Source organism: Argopecten irradians, chromosome 10 (assembly GCF_041381155.1).
Source record: "Argopecten irradians isolate NY chromosome 10, Ai_NY, whole genome shotgun sequence".
Taxonomy (NCBI): domain Eukaryota; kingdom Metazoa; phylum Mollusca; class Bivalvia; order Pectinida; family Pectinidae; genus Argopecten; species Argopecten irradians.
In genome coordinates, this window is record NC_091143.1 from 16,435,011 (window position 1) to 16,457,982 (window position 22,972).

Genomic DNA, 22,972 nt, shown 5'->3' on the forward strand with positions numbered 1-22,972 from the left:
ATATTTTAATTTCGTTTTTCTTCTGTTCACACCACACTAATTGTTTCTTGCCTTTAGTCATTTTCGTTTAACACTGCTTTATGTTAATTTATAAAATGTATGTAATATAACACAGAAATGAGCTAACCCGTGTCGGATTAATGGGACATAACTCTTGACAAAACATAATGCGTCTACTACAAACCATTATTGCATAATAATCAAATATTTTCGGCCGTGTTTAAATTATTTTGGAGTCATTGACACACGGAAAGATGTTAACACAAAACGAAGATACGTTAAGCATAAAATATTTATTTCATATAGCTAAAATAACTACGTTCATCAGCTGTTCTACGAAAAAATAACAAGTTACCTAAGTTTTATCAGGATTCATGTTTATGATTTTCTATTCAATAACAAGATGTAAATAACTAGCGGGTATTGTTTTTAAATGTGATATTCTGAGTAAAAATGTTGCGGGTAGGTATTGCTTGTGACGTGATGTGTTTGTGAGCGTAACGTCCTGCTTTTCAGAGAAAATGACATGAATTTCTCTCACAAAATACTAACTTCACAATTAATACCTACTCGAATGGAGCCAGTTCTGTAATACGCAACGACGGAATAATAAGCAATTGGAAATATCTAAACATATCTTATGTAGTATTACGAATGTTATACATGATGTTCTCAAGTGCAAGCCGTTAAAATATATTTACGTTAATATTTACGAAGTTAATTATATATTTTTCTTTGATTGAATAATAGATTTGACATTAGTAAAACATATTTCCATATCAAAATATAGAGAGAGTGTAAGAAAACTTTATACATGTTACACCAGAATATGGATTATGACATAAAATGTTAGTAATAAAAATGAAATTAATTAAATGGGACTATCTTTAACATGTATGTTACAAATAAAACAGCATGATGATACATGACGCATCATGACGTGGAAGCTTATATTTATTCCTCTGAACCAGTAAAGTATGTGAATTAGGTATGTGATGGCGATAGCCGGAGTTTTCGAAGAACAATAATCGATCAACATTCAATACATTTACCTTTAATGCTGTTATTCTACATGTAAAACGCCATATACGTGCATCGCATAACCAAACTAAAAATAGATTTCTGTAATACCCTTTCGGAAAGAAGATTCAATACAGAGAGGTGAATGTTTCGGAGCCTGCCGGTTGGTTATTCGGGGTGTATCAGTTTCAAACGACTAATGTGTGGATTAAGCAATATATTTAGATGTATAATTTGTAAAGAAATTATGAAATTATTTAGTCTTTTTCTGACAGGGGAGATAATCAATAATGCAAATCTATGAAAATTTTAGTGCGGAATTCAACACAAGATGACAGTTTGCACATACAACTGAGGAAGAAGGTACATCTTTAAAGTTTCCAATTCACAGGTGTATAAGATGACTTTCGAAACCAGTATCAAGAGACCAGATGTTAACATTATCGTCAATGTAAAAAACCACTTCGTTCTGCGATCTTTGACGGATTAGAAAGAAAGCACGTCATCAAAGTCAGAATCATCACAATAAGTTCCGTATACAATTCAAGCAAATCAATAAGAAAACAATAAACAATGAAGGTTTCAAATGCCCTGCACTGTTCACGTCACGATCTTTGCAGTCAGAAGACCGGAAGTCCCCGACACACGCGGCATATTGCATCACGTGAGCCACGTAATGTTGTTCCTGAACTCCATGAAGAAGATGTGCCATAGGACCACGGGAATATATTCCAACATCCTCGCCAGAGTGGGTTTCGTAGGCAAGTGGAATGGCACTCTCAGGAAGGTAGTCTTTGTCAGCTGTAAAATATCAATACACACGTGTTTATAATAACACAGGAAGAATTGGAGGCGGCACACAACCAAACATATGACTGACGAAGTCATCATATTTATTTAAATCTTCAAAACATTAATTTTTACATATTAATAATAAGTGTCATATGCTTTCATGCGATTGATCTATTTGTTTTAGCATTTTGCTTTATTTAAAATAATGATGTTACGATACAATATCAAGAAAATGAATATAGTCTATAATATACAACGAAAAACGTAGTCACAGGGGATGATGCAGTAAGTTAATACTTAACACATGCATACAGGTATTACACTAGTGTTACTAGACGAGTATATACCAATTCGACAAAAAGTTAAAGTTAGAATAATAAACAGTAAATATTGTAAATATTGGCTAATGTCATAAGTGTATTGGATTATTTGTTAATTATGTGTTAACTATCGGTTATCTCATTACTGAAAACTCGTAACTAATGTCTGTCAGTAGTAAAATAGTAAACTTCAAATGTAAAAAAACATACAAAAAGCAAACACAATGCGTATCTTTATGGAATAGATCGTTAACACTGTAAATTGCTTTCTTAAATGACGAGGTTGACGAGCTGATGAACACAGAAAACGGTACCAAAACTACCAATGACATTTACCAGTATCAACTCCAGTAAGATTGACTCTTGTGCCGTTGAGGACTCGATTCGGTCCGTTACCATAGTGTAGCACTGTGTATGGTAAACCGTCTAGCGGAGGCTCGTCCGACTGGGGCTCGGCGATACCTGAAAAAGGTACCAACAAACTTAATATACATAGATACAAAGTACATGTACCTACATACCAAGTAAGTCCGACTGCGATATCTAGATACCTACATACAAAGTATAGGTACCTACTTACAAAGTACAGGTACCTACATACAAAGTATAGGTACATACATACAAAGAACAGGTTACTACATACAAAGTATAGGTACCTACATACAAAGTACATGTATCTACATACCAAGTAAGTCCGACTGCGATATCTAGATACCTACATACAAAGTACAGGTACCTACATACAAAGTATAGGTAATTACATACAAAGTATAGGTACATACATACAAGGAACAGGTTACTACATACAAAGTATAGGTACCTACATACAAAGTATATGTACCTACATACAAAGTATAAGTACATACATACAAAGAATAGGTTCCTACATACAAAGAATAGGCACCTACTTACAAAGAACAGGTTCCTACATACAAAGTATAGGAACGTACCTATATACAAAGTATAGGTACATACATACAAAGTATAGGTTACTACATACAAAGTACAGGTACCTACATACAACGTATAGGTACCTACATACAAAGTATAGGTTACTACATACAAAGTATCGGTACATACATACAAAGTACAGGTTACTACATACAAAGTATAGGTAACTACATACAAAGTAACGTTGCGGGTAAATACAAACAAAGTAAATATACATAATATATACAAAATAAAATTACATGCGTACAAAGAAAAGATATACTTTTAAAGTAATGAATAACATTAAGCAATGATTGGAGTATGAATAATAAATGGAGAACTTTAGTAAAGCACACTCATACTCCCTTAATTGGCAAATATATGCAGTTTAATGTTTATATTCACATTTGAAACAATTTAATAATCATAAAATTTCGGGACATTTTGCATCCGTAATGAATAAAGAATTCATTATCGTCAAGGTTGAAACAGCCTTTTTCATAGTCATCTGCCGTGATCACTGGAACGGCAATTGTGGCGTTATAATGATTAAATAAGCGGATGGCAGTTCATTCAGTGACTAACGCCAAATGCGTTTTGTTTGTAAGGCTGCATAGCGGGGTTTCAGTAAAAATGTAAATATATACCAAAAAATAAAGGTAGACACTAATTAAGTAAATGTATCAATTGAATTGCGCCCACTAATTGAATAACGTGAAATATATGTGTAATATTTCATTGCTGAAATTTTCTCCAATTTTACCAGATTTTTTTTTATCAAATGGCAAACAAGACCTGATAGTGGTACTTCTGAATCTTGTACATATTGTGGTACTGAAAAAGGAAAAAGTGTCTGTATCTTAAAATCAAAAAGCTTATTCGTGTTTATCAAAGACGGATACAATTTGTATGTCTCCAAACATCCCTTCATCTTATCAGTGGCGAAACACTAACCATGATATGGTTTCTACGTTCTGTATCATGGTTTCTACGTTCTGTATCAATAGAGAAAATTATTAATACTTACTTTAATGATTCTTCATTCTTCTGTAAACGTTCCAAACATTTATTTCCCTTACATGTGGATTTATATCGGACAACTTACCAAAAATAGGGTTTCCTCGCCGTGTATATCCTCCAATATTAAACACGTGTGAGTGATCAGCCGTGAAAATGATGAGAGTATCCTCTTCTGACGTCATATCCACTGCTTGTTTGACAGCCTCCTCCAGAGCTAGAGCTTCCTCCAGAGCGTAGTGAGCTAAGGCATCATGGTGGGCGTGGTCTACTCGGGCACCTGTTCGTAATTAGACTAATTACGTATAACTTGATCGTATTTCGTTAGTGATCAATATTTTTAAAAGTGATTTAATTCGGAACAATGTTTAACCTACTCGCATTTACCATTATATATCAGCATTCAATTTGTAAGTTTAGATTTAAAAGAGAATTAAATTTATAACGCAATAACAGATTCAAATTAGGAAATGATACATGATAAAGAAGCATGTTTTATAGCACCTTCAATATATAGAGTCATTCCAAACGTATATTCAACCATTAAAACGTAATATATTTGAAAATCCTTACATGTTTTTATGCAAATCACTAATTCATAAACATCAGAAATAGTTTTATGCATTCATGGAAGCATAAATTGAATTGATGAAAAGTTATTCATATTACCCATTGTGTTGGTTGTCTTACCTTCTACCATCAGAAAATAGCCCTTATCATTCTTCTTGAGAATATTGATAGCTTTCTCGGTAAGTTCCGCGAGGGTAGGTTCACCGGCTGGAGTAGAATCCCGATCTAGTACGTACTGCATGTGGCTTGATCCAAATAATCCTAAAGTAAACGAAATTAAATACTGCAATGGTGGAACTACAGTATACTATTGTCTAATCTTTACTTTATATTTGTTTACATGATATTGTTGTGCATAACATCTTCTATGTGTGATTTTATATGACTGTCTTGAGAACACATGCTTGAAAAGTTGGATAACCAATAAACGTAATGATAGCCGGGTGTTCAGCATTGCAAATCGCATTTATATGTTAAATACATAATAATGCAGATGTCAAATTTAATATTATCTTAAACAAAGAAGTCATTCCGGTGCTATGTTTATTGTTGAATTGGATAAAAAGAAATATAGAAATAGACAGATTTAAAAAGTATTGTTTATGGAGGCGTGTATACACGCCATCCATTCTAAAATTACCTTGGTTCTCATGATCTCCGGAACACTATACCTTACTATAACATAATCCTATCGGCAATCTCCGTAACTACGGGAGATAACTTTTCACGGTGTATTGTCATGTGTATTGGGCAGAAGTAAAGAACTGTCAAGGGTTATCTTACATTTTATCACATGCTTCATATTTTTACACATACCTTATACTTGTCTTATTATTCTCCAATGTCATTAAGGGTTAAAAGACAGATTCTTAAAGAATATATGACTCCATACTGTCGTTTTGGGAAGACTACAACAGCGAACTCATGCGTGTTAGGGCTACTGTTACACCAACCAGTATTTGGTACAAACGTATAGTACTGTTAGTACCGTTTGCTTATAAACTTCGAATCTGGTTGTACATATATGAAAACTTGATTGTTAGCGAAATGAATCCGATCCACATCATAAATGTATTTCATCGGCAGTATCCAAACGAATATTGAAAGAATATAAGATTCTGCTTCAGGCGAATGCGCGGCAGTCAGCTAATTATAACAGCTCAAAAGATTAATTAGCACAAGGACGTAGATCCTTGATCAACATAATATTCTACGACCAAATCTGATTAAATACAGCGATATACAGTATTATCAATATCAAATATCTACAGTTATAGCGATATTCATCCTATTATTGATCGACATCATAGCGTCCAACTGAAAAAAATAGAGAAATGGCCTGGATCTTTTGACTGTCGACTGAGTCAAACAGACGCACGTTTTTTCCATCAAAACGATTATATTTCATTAAAGTGAATGATAATAATACAGAAACTCCTAACTTACGCTTAATGAGCGATATATATTTCTAATCAAGACATTTGGTCAGAAAGATCGAGTGCTCTGCAAGAAAAACGCCTCTGTCAAACTTCAAATACATTATTGTTGGGGAGGTAACACTAAGTTCAAATTAGGTTATACTTGAAAAAAATAAGTCAAAATTTAAAATATGATGCTGTGTTATAATAAATAACAAATCAATGTAAAACATAAAAAGATACACATATTATTATATTGAATTCCATATGCAATGTTTATAAATCTCTTTCTTATGATTGATAAAAATTTATATTTAAAGTCATTTTTATTCATACCTGGTATTTTTCAAATATTACTGGAGAAGTGCATGCAATTATTTTAACAGCCATTTTTAACTTTTTTCATGAAAAAGAGAACGATATATAGATCTTTATTGTGGCTAGGCAAAACAGTGATTATTTATTTCAATTTAATATATATTTTACCAATTACATGTATATGATGTTTAGTTGATTTAAATTGGTTTTCGTATATCATCTCCAGTTTTAAAATGAAAAAAAAACGCTTTATTTCTAATTTGCTAGAATTTTGACCTTTATAGGTATGGTTATACATTACTATAAATAGTAATCCTTGTTCGGGTATACGTAACAATAAACATTATCGATATACACTAAAAGGTGTTAAACAAATGCAAGTTAATACCTTTATACAAATTATAATGAAAATACAATAACTTCTGCTACAAATAGCTGCCTAATATTCAGTAGTTTAAAGCTAACCAGAAGGCTATTTCCTTAAATAATCACATGTAACACAAAATTTATATGATTCGTTATCAATATATTGTCAGCATTTAAACAATGTTTCTTGATGTCTCTTCATTTCGAGGATAAAAACTGTTCAAATTTTAAATAGGAGGAGGTATCGATACATTTATTCAAGTGACTATGAACTTATGAAAAATGTGGATATGGATATTTTTTAGGTACAGTATGTGTATTTATAAAAAAAAATACCGAAAGATTAAAAAGGTCTCATCATACCTGGTACTATCTGTTTATCTATAGTGATATACGTCTGTCCATATACAAACAATAATTACATATATATATTATCAACTATATCAAAGCTTGCATGAATGTTCTCTGAACAAAATATTTATCACTGTATGTAAGCAGCGATATAGATATTACCAGATGTAATTCTCAGATGTAAGTGAGTGTGATTTCAAGGTCAACTGTTATGGTCATTTGGCTAAAATGTCCTTGTAGACGTAGAATTTCGATATGATGAATCATAGATGAATATATTGTTAGGACATATTGAAACAAAAACAATCAAAATAAAACAAAAAAAAACAAACATTAAATACAGGTCATAATTCAAGGCAACTTCAAATACATGTACATTTCCCTTTAAACAACATCTTCTTTCAATCCAAGTTACCTAACTATTGATTTAAACATATTTTATCGTGATGTTTTATATGCAATGGAAATGGGCACAAGTTTTCCATATATATATATATGTAAAATAATTTATTCGATTATGTTTACCTTCATTCAAACAAAGTCACAGGAGTCAAATAAGCTACTTTTAACAACTTTATGTCAATATTATAGCTAGCAAGCCTAAAGACCCGACATTAAACCTGTATTATATATATATATTAAAGTAAATCCAAATTAGCCCTTATGAATAATGACCTTGTCTTATTTTTTAGAAAAGTCTAGTATCATCAATTCCTTGAAGACCTTTAAAACAGTACATTAGCCATTGTCCTTTGAATCATAAACTTAGTTGATAGCATAGACCGATACTACCAGGTAGCAAGTGACCGATGCGTTCTATTGCACCTATGCATTTTCTTCCAACCACAACGATATTTTATAACGTGCATGCATATATAAAAATAACAAAGGTGGTAAAAAACACAAGGAATGATTTTGGAGGAAGCTGTTGTTTGTTTACCTTAATTAAAAAAATATCATAGAGTTTTGAGTTTGAGACTATTTCATATCTTTTTCGTGAATTTGAACAACGCCTCCTTCAGTACGTACAGTACTTTGATTTTAAAATATAATAATTGGAATGCAAATGGACGTTCTTTACAATTTCTAGTTGTATGTTCTATAACATTTTTTTTTAATCATTAATATTTAACCTGGATCAAATAATCATCATTGCGGTAAAATAAGGTGACACGATACTAATGTATTCCAGTCGATATTTTCTTTGTGCTTGGCCAATGGATAGCTTTAAGGCAGTATACAGAAGTGCTATCAGATTTAAGCCATACCTACCTAGAATGTAGTCCACGTCCGCAGGGTTGATGTTATCAAATTGACCCTTGTTCCATACGTACTCATGTCGCCGCTCCTTGGACCGCTGGATATCTTTCCAGATCTAATGAATAATTTAAAATTTTCACACATTCATGTATGACTGGACTTGAGCTTATTTATGTTCGTGCCCTTAAAATGAAATGAATATCATTTATGTTTGCATTGCGGTTCTTATATTCAATGCCGTGAGGCTGTGAAGTTTTGATTAGAAAAAGATGTGATATTATAACAAAATATGTTTTCGACATGAAATCAGTTGAGGTGATTATATTTCCAATTAAAAACACCTTAAAACATGTTCATAAATATTTCAAATATTAGATATAGCCAATTAATCACAGCTTCTTGACTCAAAAATCACAATCATTTATCATTTACCTATTTCATTTATCTATGTTTGTCATATAAATTACTCACGGAATATTTTCACGCAATATGTTCCCATCACATATCAGTGGTCTTACAGTTATAGCATGGCATTATTCTATCATTACGAAATATTTTTCGGTTCCGCCGATTAATAAGCTCACCTGTATGAGATCGTGGCCGTCAAGTCGCTGTCCTCTGCTATTAGTTTCTGGATCAAGTGTTGTGTTTGGTAGAAACGATCGACGACCACCGCCAAATACAACCTTAAACGAGAAGTAGAACACAGTATGTACATTTTCACTGCAGCCCCAATAAATAACCTTACCAATTGCATTTGCCATTGTTCAGTTCATAATTCATTTTTATTTGTTTTCATACTAAATCCTACTTTCTGATTGTCAGATACATTTTCTTCAAACTACTATGAAGAAAAAATCCGATCATGACGTCACAATGAGACGTCGACCTTGCTATTCCGTAATTGCATATTACAGAGTTATCTTTCCTTTGCGGGTAGTATTCATTGTGATGTTATGTGTTTGCGGGCGTAACGTCATACTTTTTAGAGAACACAACGTGAATTTCGCACACAGAATAATGACGTCACAATGAATACCTATCTACAAGGGTGACAACTCTGTAATATGCAAAGACGAAATTAGCAAAAATAATCAATTGGAAAATGATGATTGGATTATTTCATGTGATCAAGTTGTATGAAAAATTGATTATAAGCATTGATGTCGCTATTTTTTAACTTCGTCGGGTTATGAAATATATTTTGTTTGCAAATTTTTGCGATAATCCGTTACGCGCTACGAGGATTCACACACTTTGCAAATATCATTTTTTTCATACCCCGATGAAGTTAATGCTTAAATGAAGTGATAACCTTGTATTATGACGCCATTATTATTTTGACGTCACAATGGTTGTTCGAGCGATCAAATGTCCAAATGGCTTTTCCTTCTTTGATGATAATAAATTTAAATTCATTATCGTTTTGAGATTTCCTAATAAAATTGCTCAATGCTTAATATACTTAATCTGATTGCCATTTCTTAAAATCAATGCTCTAATATGACGAATCACGATAATAGCAATGTATCAACGTTATTCAATTTCAAAATTCCAAAAATAAAACGTTTTGTAAGTATACATTATTAATAATTAATTTATCAAAAACAACGGCGTTTTCTATATGATGCTTACAGTAAAAAAATGGAGAGTAACACGAGAATTCTGATTAGAGTGTATACAACAAAACAACGGTTCCTCAATTTACATTAGAGCAAATATATGTTCGCTTCGATGTTTAAAGATTTAGTCCAAAAGTTTCTGTTTGTATTAAATGCCGTCCGCAGTTTTCTTTAAAGTAAGCTATTTAAATATTACCTATATGTTATTTAACTCAACGAAAACCGATGTTATTACGGCCTATATGTCCGGGAATAAATAACCGAGGAATGTTATTAGGTACCGAACTCCTATTATAAACATATATTGACTATGAGGAATCTTTATGATTATGTCAATAAGGTACATTTATGACCTTCAAAGAAAGTCTATAAATAGAGAAGCAGATATGGATTCGTCTATTTGCGGGTTCAAAAATTAGAGCTTTGACAAATACTTTGACAAAAAGGAATTCAGAAAGAGTACACGAATCACGCATACAGCTCTTATTGCTTTTCTGTGGCTTTTTAAAATTTACAAGGTTGTCTGATGCAATACTGTCCTTGACCTTGTCGACTAGCCCAGCTATTTTTAATCCATTATGACTACTCTATAAATAGAAACAAATCTTTAGAAATACGTGTCATCTTACATTGTAAAAACATCTTGGCATTCGAGTAGTAGATAGCATTTCTGAACTTCGACGCCGCGTTCAACGTCATTGGAGCGATCAAATTATGTAGCACAAAAAATGCAACAATTTTTTAAAGTTGTTTTAGCTAAGCAGTATATAGATGACGTAAATTACCTTTCGTGCATGACTGGTCAACCCGTCTATCGCAATGTCTTTCATTTCAAACTTCCTTTTAGTTATAACATAGCACTCTATATAAAGATTTTTCTATGATATAATCTCTAATGTGAGACAACAGATTGGTGGCTACTGCGATCTTCCAGTAATACTAGCATTTACTTTGATATAAGTTTTTTTTTTATTTGGACTTATTCAGGTATTCATGTATTTAGCCTAATATCTGCCCTCCTCCTTTCATTTACTTACGTTGATGTCGTTATTGTCATATATAAGTTGATATGCAATATCTTTGCAGTCCCCTGGAACACCGGCTGTTTGCCGATCCCCTTCCCAGTCTCGATTTGGAGTGTGCGCGTATGCGGAAGCGGGCGTGGCATGAGTTATTCGGGCTGACGTCACGACTCCTGTTGAACGGCCTGAAAAGATATTTAATTGAAATGTGGCATTAACCTTATTAACTTTTAATTTGTGTTTAAACTTTTGATAAAAGCTAGTACATAGTTTTGTATCCGAAACTGATAAATGATATAACAAAAGCTATCGTTAAAAAGTAAGTGATTACACCATTGAAAAAAATCAGAATCAAAGTTATGTTTATAATCATCGTAGATACGAAGTAACTTATCATTTCAAATCTCTCGACCTCTTCTCGATGGTTACCCTGCTAAATCCATAGTCGACTGAAGACATGATGATTGTATTACTTCTCTGGTTAGATCATTATTACTTCATCCAAATATCCAAATATGTTCTTGATAATTACCATCAGCTATAAAGTGATCGAGGATGCACGTCATTTGCATGCTCGCAGCTTTGGAGGCGACACAGTCAGAAATGGCGACTGGGTCTTTTATACCGACCAGGTACCAGTTTGTCTTCTCACCACACATCAGAGCACTAGCCGTGGCAGCCGAGTCGGGCACCATCTTATCTGAACCGTACACCTGTTGGACGAGAACAAAGCCAGTTTACTGAAAATATACGATATCAGGTTAGAGGAGAGGGGAGGGAGAGTAACGCCTAGATTTGGCAGAGAAAGCTGAGAGTATCCTGGCCGTTCGGTATGGCTGGTGGGAGTTACATGAAAAACTGTTTTGGGTTAGAAATAAAAAGTTGGACAGATCTACATATTTGAATACACGTATTTAAATTGGCGTCTAGATTAGTATCTCCAAAAAGAAGGTGTACTACAGTGATTTCCTTGTACCAGTTAAGAGACAGGAGCATTAATATAGGGACTTGTGATTTTTACAGTATAGTAAGAAGTGGGAAGTATCTTCTGGGTAATGTCCGCATTCGCAATAGGAGTCGCTCGAAGATGAGCTTTATACAAAAACATAGAGGTCGTAATGTAAAGGGCTGCAGCGATTTCGTAGTTGACAATGTAAAATGTTAGTTTTTCTAGGGCCATATTCGAGAAAACATGTGAGGAAGTATGATGTTTTGAGGTCCAAAAAAGAGTTTTGAATTGTTTGATAGAATCAGATGACTTTGTTTCTGTTGGTAGGTTGTTCCAGGAGTGTTTGGTATGAGGATGATTTTGTGATTTGCAGTCTGTAGTATGGGTTTTGAAAGAAAGCTATTATTAAAGTAGACATAGAACCTTAGCATTCACTGCCAATTGATTTTGAACCTTAATGCTTCCAACTGTCACTGGTAATAAAAGGGAAATATATACAATATAACAATATTCGTTATGATAAACTAGATGTGTTGAACTTATAATTTTGTTTTTAAATATATATTTTACACTGATCAGTATTCTCTCATTATTTTTATAGTGTTGCATATTGCAAAGTATTTGTTTATATCTTGTCGAGTTTACACTCTTACACAACTATTTCAAACAGAATAGTAAAAAAAATAAAAAAAAAAATAACAAGCACTATTTAATATTTGGATGTGTTTATAACTTTGACACATATCGCAATGGAAATTGTTTGCTTGGTTCATTTCCCTGTACCATAAAAAGCCTTTGTACATACACTATATGAAGCTGTATGATAAAATCTCAACGCTGAATGTTTATATATTAATTATTTACCATGGACTTAAAAAAGCGTAAACCTGATTCTAATTCTTTATACAACATCAATACAATCTTGTTGAAATTGAAATTTTATAGAAGTATACGATCATTACAGACTACAAATACGATCACATTACCTTTGACAAAGCGACGTAGGGGAATTTCTCGTACTCGAGGACGGTTTCCTCCCCGGGATTGCCCATCTTCTGACCTTTGAGTATCCTTGAGGCTGCAATAGTGGAAATTCCAAGGCCATCGCCAATAAACAATATGATGTTTTTAGCAACCTTGTTGATTTGCTTTAACTTCAGAGCCTCTTGAAGACTGTCTCTCGCCATTTGATTCCAGTCAGTGGTCCCGGCTGGTGAATCAGAAAATTGAAAGTTTTTTATGATGTCTACACATAATAACAATTTTGAAAATTTCGAAATTGATAAAGCATAGGCAAACTTAATATATATAATATAATCGTGGTTTGCGCAAAATTAAGAATAATGATAAATATAGGTGTAATTTATGTATACTTTTGGTAGTTATTGAGTGATATTATTCAGATTTTAGCATCATTGGTACACGAATTATAGAATATTTATATATAAGTGCTACATGCCATGATAACATGTAATTGACCGTACCTACATTGGTCAATCTCGTATGGTTTAGATTTATCAAATTAGCGTATGGAATGATTTCATTGGTCACTAAAAATGTAATTTATGATATTATAGCATAAATGTATTTAGCTATGATCAATTGCTGTATTATCTAAACCGCTTAGCTATGATCTATTTGTTAAATTTTGCTTAAGTGAAAAGGGAAGTAACACGTACATGCAAAGTCACAGTTGTGTAACTTGGCCGCACATGCGCATACCATTTGTTTACAGAGAAAATTTTCAGTGGAAGTTTTGAAAGTTGAAACGATAAAGTTTTATTTCGACCAAAAGGCTGGATTAATAGCGCCAACCATATAACTTGGCAGTTAGATACCTGTCAAACTGTCCAGTTATATCCACCATCCACATATGGCGCTATTTTAGCCCCATCTTTGTATAAAAGGGGTTCTTATTATGTTATTACATATATATGTCAACACACAACCTTTACACTTTTGTACTAAAAGTAAAGTTGAATTTCATGTCGTCATTTATAACTCAAATAAATGACATTGTTCACTTTCAATCATGGTTTCTGTTGTTATTAACCCTATTTAACAAACTGAGCACATCCTTTCTGAGTCATTGATGCATAGCTAAAGTAACTTTAATGAAGATAAAAGAAGTTTTTGGAATATTATAACAATGCAAAATAACCGTTTATTCATCTTTTTTTAAAGTTGTCATGAAACTATTAAGAAAATATACATTGTACGTATTCAAATGAAGTAGACTCTGCATAAAACAAACCAAATACTGATTGTGAAAGTTGTATATATATGAGTATGAATCAATGTATTTTGAAACATGGACTGATAAGGAAAAAGAGGAAAAAATTCCCGGAGTAATTGAGTTGAATCGTTGAATGAAAAGAAAAAGAAACGTAATATGAAGAAAGTTTTCGCTAAATAATTTTAAAGGCCCAATATATGTATCTTTCTTTTTTATGATTCAGAAGAATGTTGAAAAAAATCCTGTTTTAAATCATGCAGAGACAGGACTAAATCGAAGTCAAGATGAGCGATAATGATTAAGAATGTTTTGATAAAAATCAAAAATAAATATTAAACATCGCTAGGTGGGTCCCACTTAGTCAAACAAGCCGAAGTTAGCCGACATTGTAACGTCGTTGCCGCGAACGTCATGTGACTACCGTAACTACGTAACGTCTGTCCGAACTCTTCCGAAAAAGGGTCATGAACTTTCCGATTTCCGTTCGGCAATAATCGTTACTTCTATGGCGACCAGTTTAAAATGCTTACATGTATCGACTTTCAACAACTGCTGTACCAAAGTTATTAAAAAACATTATGAATATTCTTTAATATATCTTAATTTCAACTACATCTACAAATACTAACAATATCGGAGTGGAATTTAACTTTTTTGTTGACAGCTACGTAAAGTGTGGCTTTAACTTCTTGTAAAACAGGTTTTTTTTTACAACGAGACGATATCTGATATTATATTTTTTACAATAACGTCTGTTTACCTCAAAATCACACGTGGATCACTTATGACTACATTCAGTTGGTGACACGCTTCAGAGGTTTTACCGGTAGTTAAAAGGTCAGTGCTACAAGACCATTGCTTTGTTCAACGTGGATCTACTTATGACTACATTAACGAGTTTGGTGACACGCTTCAGAGGTTTTACCGGTAGTTAAAAGGTCAGTGCTACAAGACCATTGCTTTGTTCCTTAATGTGACGATTCATGATTTATCCTTGAATAATTCTATCAAGGAGTGTTTACATGGATGCTATTGGAACATAAATATGTAAATGAAAATTTTGGTTGTGTGTCAATAACCCCCCCTGCAGTCACTATTGTATAGCCGTAAAACGTGGCATTAAGCCAGTGATTTGTTGCAGACGATAAATAGTATACTGTGTAAAAGTAATGTTTAAAAAACTTTTTAAAAAATAAACATATATATATTTCAGCCGAGATAATGTAATTGTTGTATTTGTAATCGTTCTATTCTGTATTTGAGAATGTAGACATAAAATTGCATGTGTTTACTTGTGTTATATACATATTCACAATCTTCCCGACATTCCAACGTCCTGATACATTATTTACTTACCCACTAATCTAACTTTGTATAAAGACCGCCCCGGAGTGACTTAACTAGCGCTATTTTTCCGGAACCGCTGGTCACTGTACACTTTGAAAGTCATACGTTATCTTATATGGTATTTCTTATCTTACTTTAATACCGTCATAATCTAGCTTTGTATAAATACCGTTCTTGAGTGACTCAACTAACGCTATTTCTTCCGGAACCGCTGGTCAGTTTGAGAGTCATATGTTATCTAATATTGTATTTCTTATATTATTTTAATGCCGTCATATCTTGTTACTTATTTTTCCCGTTTTTATTGCGTTTAGGTATGGTACTTAACAGCATGTTACTTGTCAATTGCTATGAAACCTTAAGACGCTGAATTAATCTATTAATCACTAATAATGATAAGGATTGCGAAACGATTTTTTTTTCATGTACGGATGCATACTACCGATTCCCAATATGATCATCTGTGCTATATTTAGAAATACCCGGTAAGAACAACGTGAGGGATATAAGGTTTCTGGTATTATTTATATTTCCTATCATATGATTTCTGCAAACCAGTTTTAAAGAAAATGTTTAAAAACAATGTTTCCGTTAAGGTGAACACATAAAACCATTTTCTGATAACGATTCAATTTAAGAATATTTTCTATTCTTTCTTTCTTTTCTACAAATGGCAGCGTCAGACTAAACTATTATCTGTTTTGCATCTGCTTACCTTTAATACCTATTGTGTTTTCTATCTCTGTTTTATTTGCTATCAATTTATCAGTTTAAAGTGTTGGATTTGCTTTCGTATCACACACAGAGCATAGGATATTAGCAATAGTTGATGAGACAAAATCTACAACATTATCATTATTAAAGAATAGGTTACTTAGCTTCAACAAATTATGATATGTCATTTGACATAGTGACAGTTTATGATATATATTTAGTGTTGGTAGCATACTGTTTACCACCAGGGCCCTGTTGTCCAAAGAATGATAAGCTTAATCACATGAGTGAAATGTGTAGTTCTCATTTGCTGCAAAATGTGTGATTATATCTGCACTAAAATTATCAAGTCAGTAAAAAATAGAGTTCTTAAGAATCAGGGCATATATGTGTATTTTTTTCTTTTAGTAAAATTAGTATCACCAGAAATTATATTATCTTGATATGAAAAATGTCGTACAGTGAAGAAATTTGTTCAGATACACAAAATGATATTTGACCTCACTCCCCCATACCTTTCTAATTTACTCCCTCAACGCAAAATGGACTCTCATCATTATAACACGAAGCTGATAACTTAAATAATGTATTCTGTAAAACGAACTTCTTTATAAAATCTTTTCTCCCTTCCCCTATTGACCCGTGGAACTCACTACTCCCGGATATTAAAAATTACCACTCACTTAGTAACCTGGAAAATATACCTAATGTACACAGACACGACAGTTCGTCCTTATTATAGTTATGGGACACGTTCTGACCAGGTTCCTCTTGCTAGCTATATAGATTGAGAATGAATGAAACCAGTGAACACTTTCTACATATGTAATATCCTGTTCAAATTATACCGTTGTAAGACACGAGTGTTGTGTAGATCTACCATGCAATGAGAATGAAAACATTTTCCATTGCATCCAACTCTATCTTTAAAAAACGGGTTTTTTTAATCCATAGTGCAATGATGCTGTGTATTTTCATTTTTATTTGTTTGTTTTATTATGTCAATATGAGTATGTAGTAACTATAGTATCATTTGGTCTCTTTAAATCTAAATCTCTCTCTCTCCCCCGGTTTTGTTTTATGGTATACTTTTTTACTCATAAATTGATATACAGTGTTAGCACCCGCCAATCATTTATCCAAGAAAACAGAGTTAAATAAGTACTTTTTTCCTGAATCCTTTTATCATTATGTATGACACATATATGACATGTATATATTGAATAAAACATTATTTGAACTAAATATAGACACCAAAATGACGCCTATCGTATAATGTTGAGTCACGTAAAAGAAATGCACATCTAAAATACGCAGTATTTTTAAGTTGAGTGAAGAATACAATGCCAATAAAGTGTGATCGACATATATAACTTACCATTTGGGGCTCCATTTGTACAGCCGAGTATTATCAAGACAAGAAATGTGCTCTTAAGCACTGCCATCTTCAAGGCGTCGATGTAAACACCACAATGTGAAAATGTTAATAGGATGCATACTGTCGTCTCTGCCCTGTTACAGGTAAGTGTGTTACAGGTAAGGTCACACATGACCGATCTCAGCTTAATTGAACATGGATCCCCAAATTACACCTGTGTACTTACACTATTACCGATGTAAAATATGATGCCATACTGATATATATACATATGTATATATAACATACAAACAAAATTGTAGCAATATAAACGTGCATTACATATATCGAAAACAATTACTTTAAAGGTCCACTACCTTTCCGGAACAAAAATAAAGGTTTCTTAAAAACATTAACAACATCAGATTGCATATATATACATGTAGTGCGAATTCCCCGAACACCAACTCTGGTAAAGACAAAGGGAGGTGTTTATGTAGGGAACCCTTTGAAGTTTAGTTATAGTCTGTTTCAAAATCTAACACCAACTCAGGTAACTTTTGAACTAGGTAATTTTTTAACTAATATGATAAGATACAATAAATGTACAATTTTGTTAATTGCTAGTATTAGTTTAAGTATTTGTATCAATTATCACTATTTTTTCCCCAAAATAATCATATGATAATACACACTGTACAATAATTATGTTTTACAATAGCAATTAATTTAAGCACTATTTTACACAAAGCCTATTTTAAAAATAAGATAAATCAATAAAATTTAAAGTTTTATTAAATAATCATTTATTTTATGTTAGGATGTGAGTGCATAACTCGTCTCTTCAGTTTCCCATGCCATGCTTCCAGGTGGTTTGTAGTGCGTGGACCCTCAGTCAGGAAGTGGTTCCATGTCGTTTTGTCTCCATCTACCCACTGTTCTGTCGTCACGTAGTCGGTGAATGGTAGGAGTGGATGAGGGATGTCGGCATCATTGGCATCCTCCAGGGCCTGGAACCAGACGTCCTCTACACGCTCCATTGGAATGAGGGGCAAAACAGCAGCTCGGCGCACAAGGAGTCTCACGTCGTCGTTGTCGCGGTACAGTGTCTGAAGTCCTGTTGACTGAGCCTTTCTCCATATGCACTGAGTGAAGTGGAAAAAAAACATCCTTTGACGTCTATTCCAGGGAAGACACTTCGGATAGCATTGTGTGTGGCGATCTCAAAGTCGACGAATGCAGTAGTCGGGTGGAAGGGAATGTTGAAGTTGGTCATATGCTCCTGAAGTAACGTGAAGAAGCAGGTGTAGATGGTCTGTCTCTTTCCGGGAAGTAGTGCCTAAAATTATTAAAAGTATTACCTAAAATTGAAAACTAAAACAAGTCAGAAATTCTAAGAAAATGATGGGAAATTAAAAAATCTAGTACAGTAGTTCTATCAAATATTTACACTAAAACTAAAAAGAAACACAAGTATAAATCAATAAGAAACAGTAAATTGGAAAATTCTAGTACAGATGTTTTACAAAATCTATATTAATTAAAACTGCAAACTAAAAAAAGTCAGAAATTATAAGCAAATGATGAAAAATTAAAAAATCTAGTACAGTAGTTCTATTAAATATTTACACTAAAACTGAAAAGAAACACAAGTATAAATCAATAAGAAACAGTAAATTGAAAAATTCTAGTACAGATGTTTTACAAAATCTATATTACAAAATGTACCTAAAATTGAAAACTAAAACAAGTCAGAAATTCTAAGAAAATGATGAGAAATTAAAAAATCTAGTACAGTAGTTCTATCAAATATTTACACTAAAACTGAAAAGAAACACAAGTATAAATCAATAAGAAACAGTAAATTGGAAAATTCTACTACAGATGTTTTACAAAATCTATATTACTTAAAACTGCAAACTAAAACAAGTCAGAAATTATAAGAAAATGATGAGAAATTTAAAAATCTAGTACAGAAGTTCTATCAAATATTTACACTTATAAAGCTGAAAAATAGCACAAAAATGTATAGACTCAGACAAAGTCTACTAATACAAAGACAAGTTGAGAATTCAATTTACAATGTTAACAATTCAAATATCAGAGCAGGTATGATTTTTTTTTAAATATGCCACTGTTCTATACACTATTCTTCAGCAGCTTGGCAATAATTAACTGTTACTGATTTACTGATCACCTATCAGATGAGTTGATTTACCCGAGATTTACCTGTGATCTAGCAATGAGAACAATTATGAGATAGACTATAACTCCGTATCAACACACCTTAATCCCTATGTAAACACCCCACCCTACCCAGAGTTGGTGTTCGGGGAAGACCCCACATGTAGATGGCATAACATGTTGTTACAACACCAAACACATGCAAGATTTATGATAACAGTGGAGAGTCAATTCGCTGTTTTTGCCGTCTGGCGCAGTGATAGTCAACTACCGCTCGGTATCTAAGGGGACGGCAGAAGATTATTAGACGACCTGCCTTATGAAAATTATCCTTTTAATAATTTTAAATAAAATTGTTCAGAAAGTGATGATGCATATAGTATTAACGGTAAATTAAAAACTTTGGCGACTCAAAATTAATATCTCGTTTTATATTCCCATTTTAAAAATTAAAAGCGGTTCGGAAAGGTAGTGAGCCTTTATAAGAAAAGAAGTTTGATAAGAAAATTAAATCATTTGAAAACACCTTTGAAATTTCATGTCTTCCTCAAATACATCGGTGTAAATGATATCTAAAACAGTAGTTTAATTGTTTACTAATGCTTTATATGGAAATGAAAAATCTTCGGATTTCTTAATTATACGTTTAAAGTTTTAATTGACAATTTAACACAATATAAAAAATTGACATAAGTGAGTCAAGAGAGATATATTGATTCCAACTAGAGTATCACAGATTAATACATCTATGGCAGGGTTGTATTTCATTACTATTGTTAATTTGACATCACCAGTATAGCGTCCCTTAGGGTACAAATTATCTTGGAATCTGGTTTTCGTTAATTTTAAATTAATATCACCTAACCACATTGAAGAATTGCTTCTCAATTTAGAGATTATATTATCTAGCATCAACAATAATTACATGGCAACATTGACAAGGAAGCATGTATTCTGCATTTGAATATTACAGAGTTATCTGTCCTTGTGGGTAAGTATTGATTGATACGACATGAATTTGTGAGCGTAACATCTTATTTTTCAGAGAAAACGACTGTATGTTTGTTCGTAAAGCAATGACGTCACAATCGATACATATCCATAAGGGAGATAACTCCGTCACGTACAAAGACAGAAAACATGTTTGTCTATGGCAGTCAATCGATGGTTATTTAGATTGGTCATGCTGTGGTTTGTATTCTTAGACAGTTTCCTGGTCATGGGTTACAATATGTGTGATAGTTTAATGCTTTGTTCATCTTAAAAATATATATCGTTCTCGTATGATATATACCAACCGAGGCAATCAGTATACATATAGGTCTGTTCTGATCAACATAATGCAATCTTTTGTCATTTGAAATCTCTAACAATTAAATAACAAATATTTTAATATCAATATATCTAAATAAAACAGGGTGCAGGGATCGAACTAGGGATCTCAGGGTTACTAGTTTGACGTTCAACCGATCGATCTTTCGGCTAGTATTGACCAGCGTTACATATTCTAAAGAATGCATTGGCCAAATAAAGACAACTTCTTGTATAACACATTTGGAGTTTGCTTTGGTTTTGTTTAGGTTTTTTCATATTTTACAATCAGACGATATCTGATATTAAAAGTGACGTCACAGTATCTCAAAATCACGCATGGATCACTTATGACTACAGTTGGTGACGCACTTAAGTAATTTCAGTAACATGGTCAGTGCAATAAATATATTTTCTTAAGTTATCTTAATTTTATCTTGGGGAAAAAAGTAATGTGCCTGATTAAAGCCCTGAAACAAAAATTTGAAATCGCAGCACATTTGCTTTGATAATAAACAACGATGATGTCTCGCTTCAATGAGATCGGCACACAATAAGTAGTATGTATTATCTCTTATGAGGATCTTCTCTAGTATATCAATATATGGTTATCAGAGGCGTGCAAGTACATAATCATAAATGCATGAGAAATAAAATGAATGTCTTTATCCTTCAGTAAATGGTGAAGTGTTTATTGTTTGTAGACTCTAGGCCAACCCTACAATCCTGATAATGAGAGAGACGCAGCTTATATCCTTTTTTAATATAAAATCCCAAGATTAGTTTTCTGAGCATGTGAGACATATAAGATTTATCTAAGGTATCCAAGGTATTAAGTTAATTTCAAATGCAAGTTTACAGTAAGTTTCAAGACTTTAAGTAGCAATACACAGTTACACAAGAAGTAGAAATGCATTCACAAGTTACCTACCAAACCGGATACAACTGTTACTGCTTTAGATTTGATGATAGAGTGGATGTCAGACTTAATAGGTCATTACTGGTGCAGTGAACATATAACTGAAAACCATTCGACCTTTTATATATATAAACACCAGACTTTGTTGGATTGTCTACCTTGATTACGTATTTCATTCCGAGGTCCAACAAGCGCCGAAAGCAATCCCGTATAAGTTATGCAATGGCAACGACATTGTTTACTTTCCTCTTAAATGGTTGTAACCCTAATTTAGTCAATGATCTCGTATGATTCTAAGTCATGAGTTTGAAATCAAATTTGCATGGTCTTAACGCCATAGGAGGCTAAAAATGACACACACCCTGTTGTGAATTAACATATGATGGTACGCTATAGTTCTAAACAGCTGTGATACGTTATACGAATGCTAAAGAGGATATGGTCCTACGCGTTGGGTGACTGGTACATCAATGTAGTAATTGTAAGTGTGGGTGAAAGGGACTTCATTTTGATTTTTATCAATGTAATTTAGTAAGGCAACACTCAATATTGCTATCCGCAGTGTTAGTTACCGTCTGTCTGACGGTCTGTATTTGTCTGTCTGTCTGTCTACCATGTTTGTCTGTCTGTCTGTCTGTCCGGATTAATAATATCCGGTACATGTAAGTGATCGAGATGGGTTTGTCTCAGTCAAGGGCTAAGATTTTGTAACATAATCCCATCCGAAGCGTTAGCCCGAGACTGCGATAACCCAATCTCGAACACTTACAGGTAATATATTTTTTTCTCGCGCTTAGACGAAAAGCTGTCTTATATTGTTTTGAATTTATTCTTCATTATAAATATATCAATTAACCTGATTTGTTTTTTAAATAATGATAAAGACCTTTGAAAAAGAATATCTGAAAATATATTTTAATCGAAAATCATTTAGTTCTAAATTACAATC

At 32.9% G+C, this 22,972-nt stretch overlaps 1 protein-coding gene across 1 annotated transcript; it reads right to left on the reverse strand.

Moving 5' to 3' along the window:
* Positions 1-274: 274 nt before the first annotated feature.
* LOC138333256 (alkaline phosphatase-like) lies at positions 275-17,986 on the reverse strand. The gene is made up of 10 exons (XM_069281524.1): positions 17,631-17,986; positions 12,942-13,165; positions 11,539-11,719; positions 11,022-11,191; positions 8,947-9,048; positions 8,375-8,477; positions 4,770-4,910; positions 4,168-4,359; positions 2,469-2,594; positions 275-1,821 (listed from the first exon to the last, which is right to left on the reverse strand). The coding sequence occupies exons 1-10, from the start codon at positions 17,800-17,802 to the stop codon at positions 1,541-1,543; spliced, it is 1,692 nt and encodes a 563-aa protein (XP_069137625.1). The 5' UTR covers positions 17,803-17,986; the 3' UTR covers positions 275-1,540.
* Between the last annotated feature and the right edge of the window lie 4,986 nt (positions 17,987-22,972).

What these genes read in the sequence shown, in the direction of transcription:
- LOC138333256 (XM_069281524.1), bottom strand. Translation starts at nt 17,802, where the DNA reads ATGTGTGACCTTACCTGTAACACACTTACCTGTAACAGGGCAGAGACG. An exon ending in CCTACGTCGCTTTGTCAAAG is followed by an intron (nt 11,720 to 12,941) that starts GTAATGTGATCG and finishes CTCGTCCAACAG; the next exon opens with GTGTACGGTTCAGATAAGAT. An exon ending in ATGACAATAACGACATCAAC is followed by an intron (nt 9,049 to 11,021) that starts GTAAGTAAATGA and finishes TTCTCGTTTAAG; the next exon opens with GTTGTATTTGGCGGTGGTCG.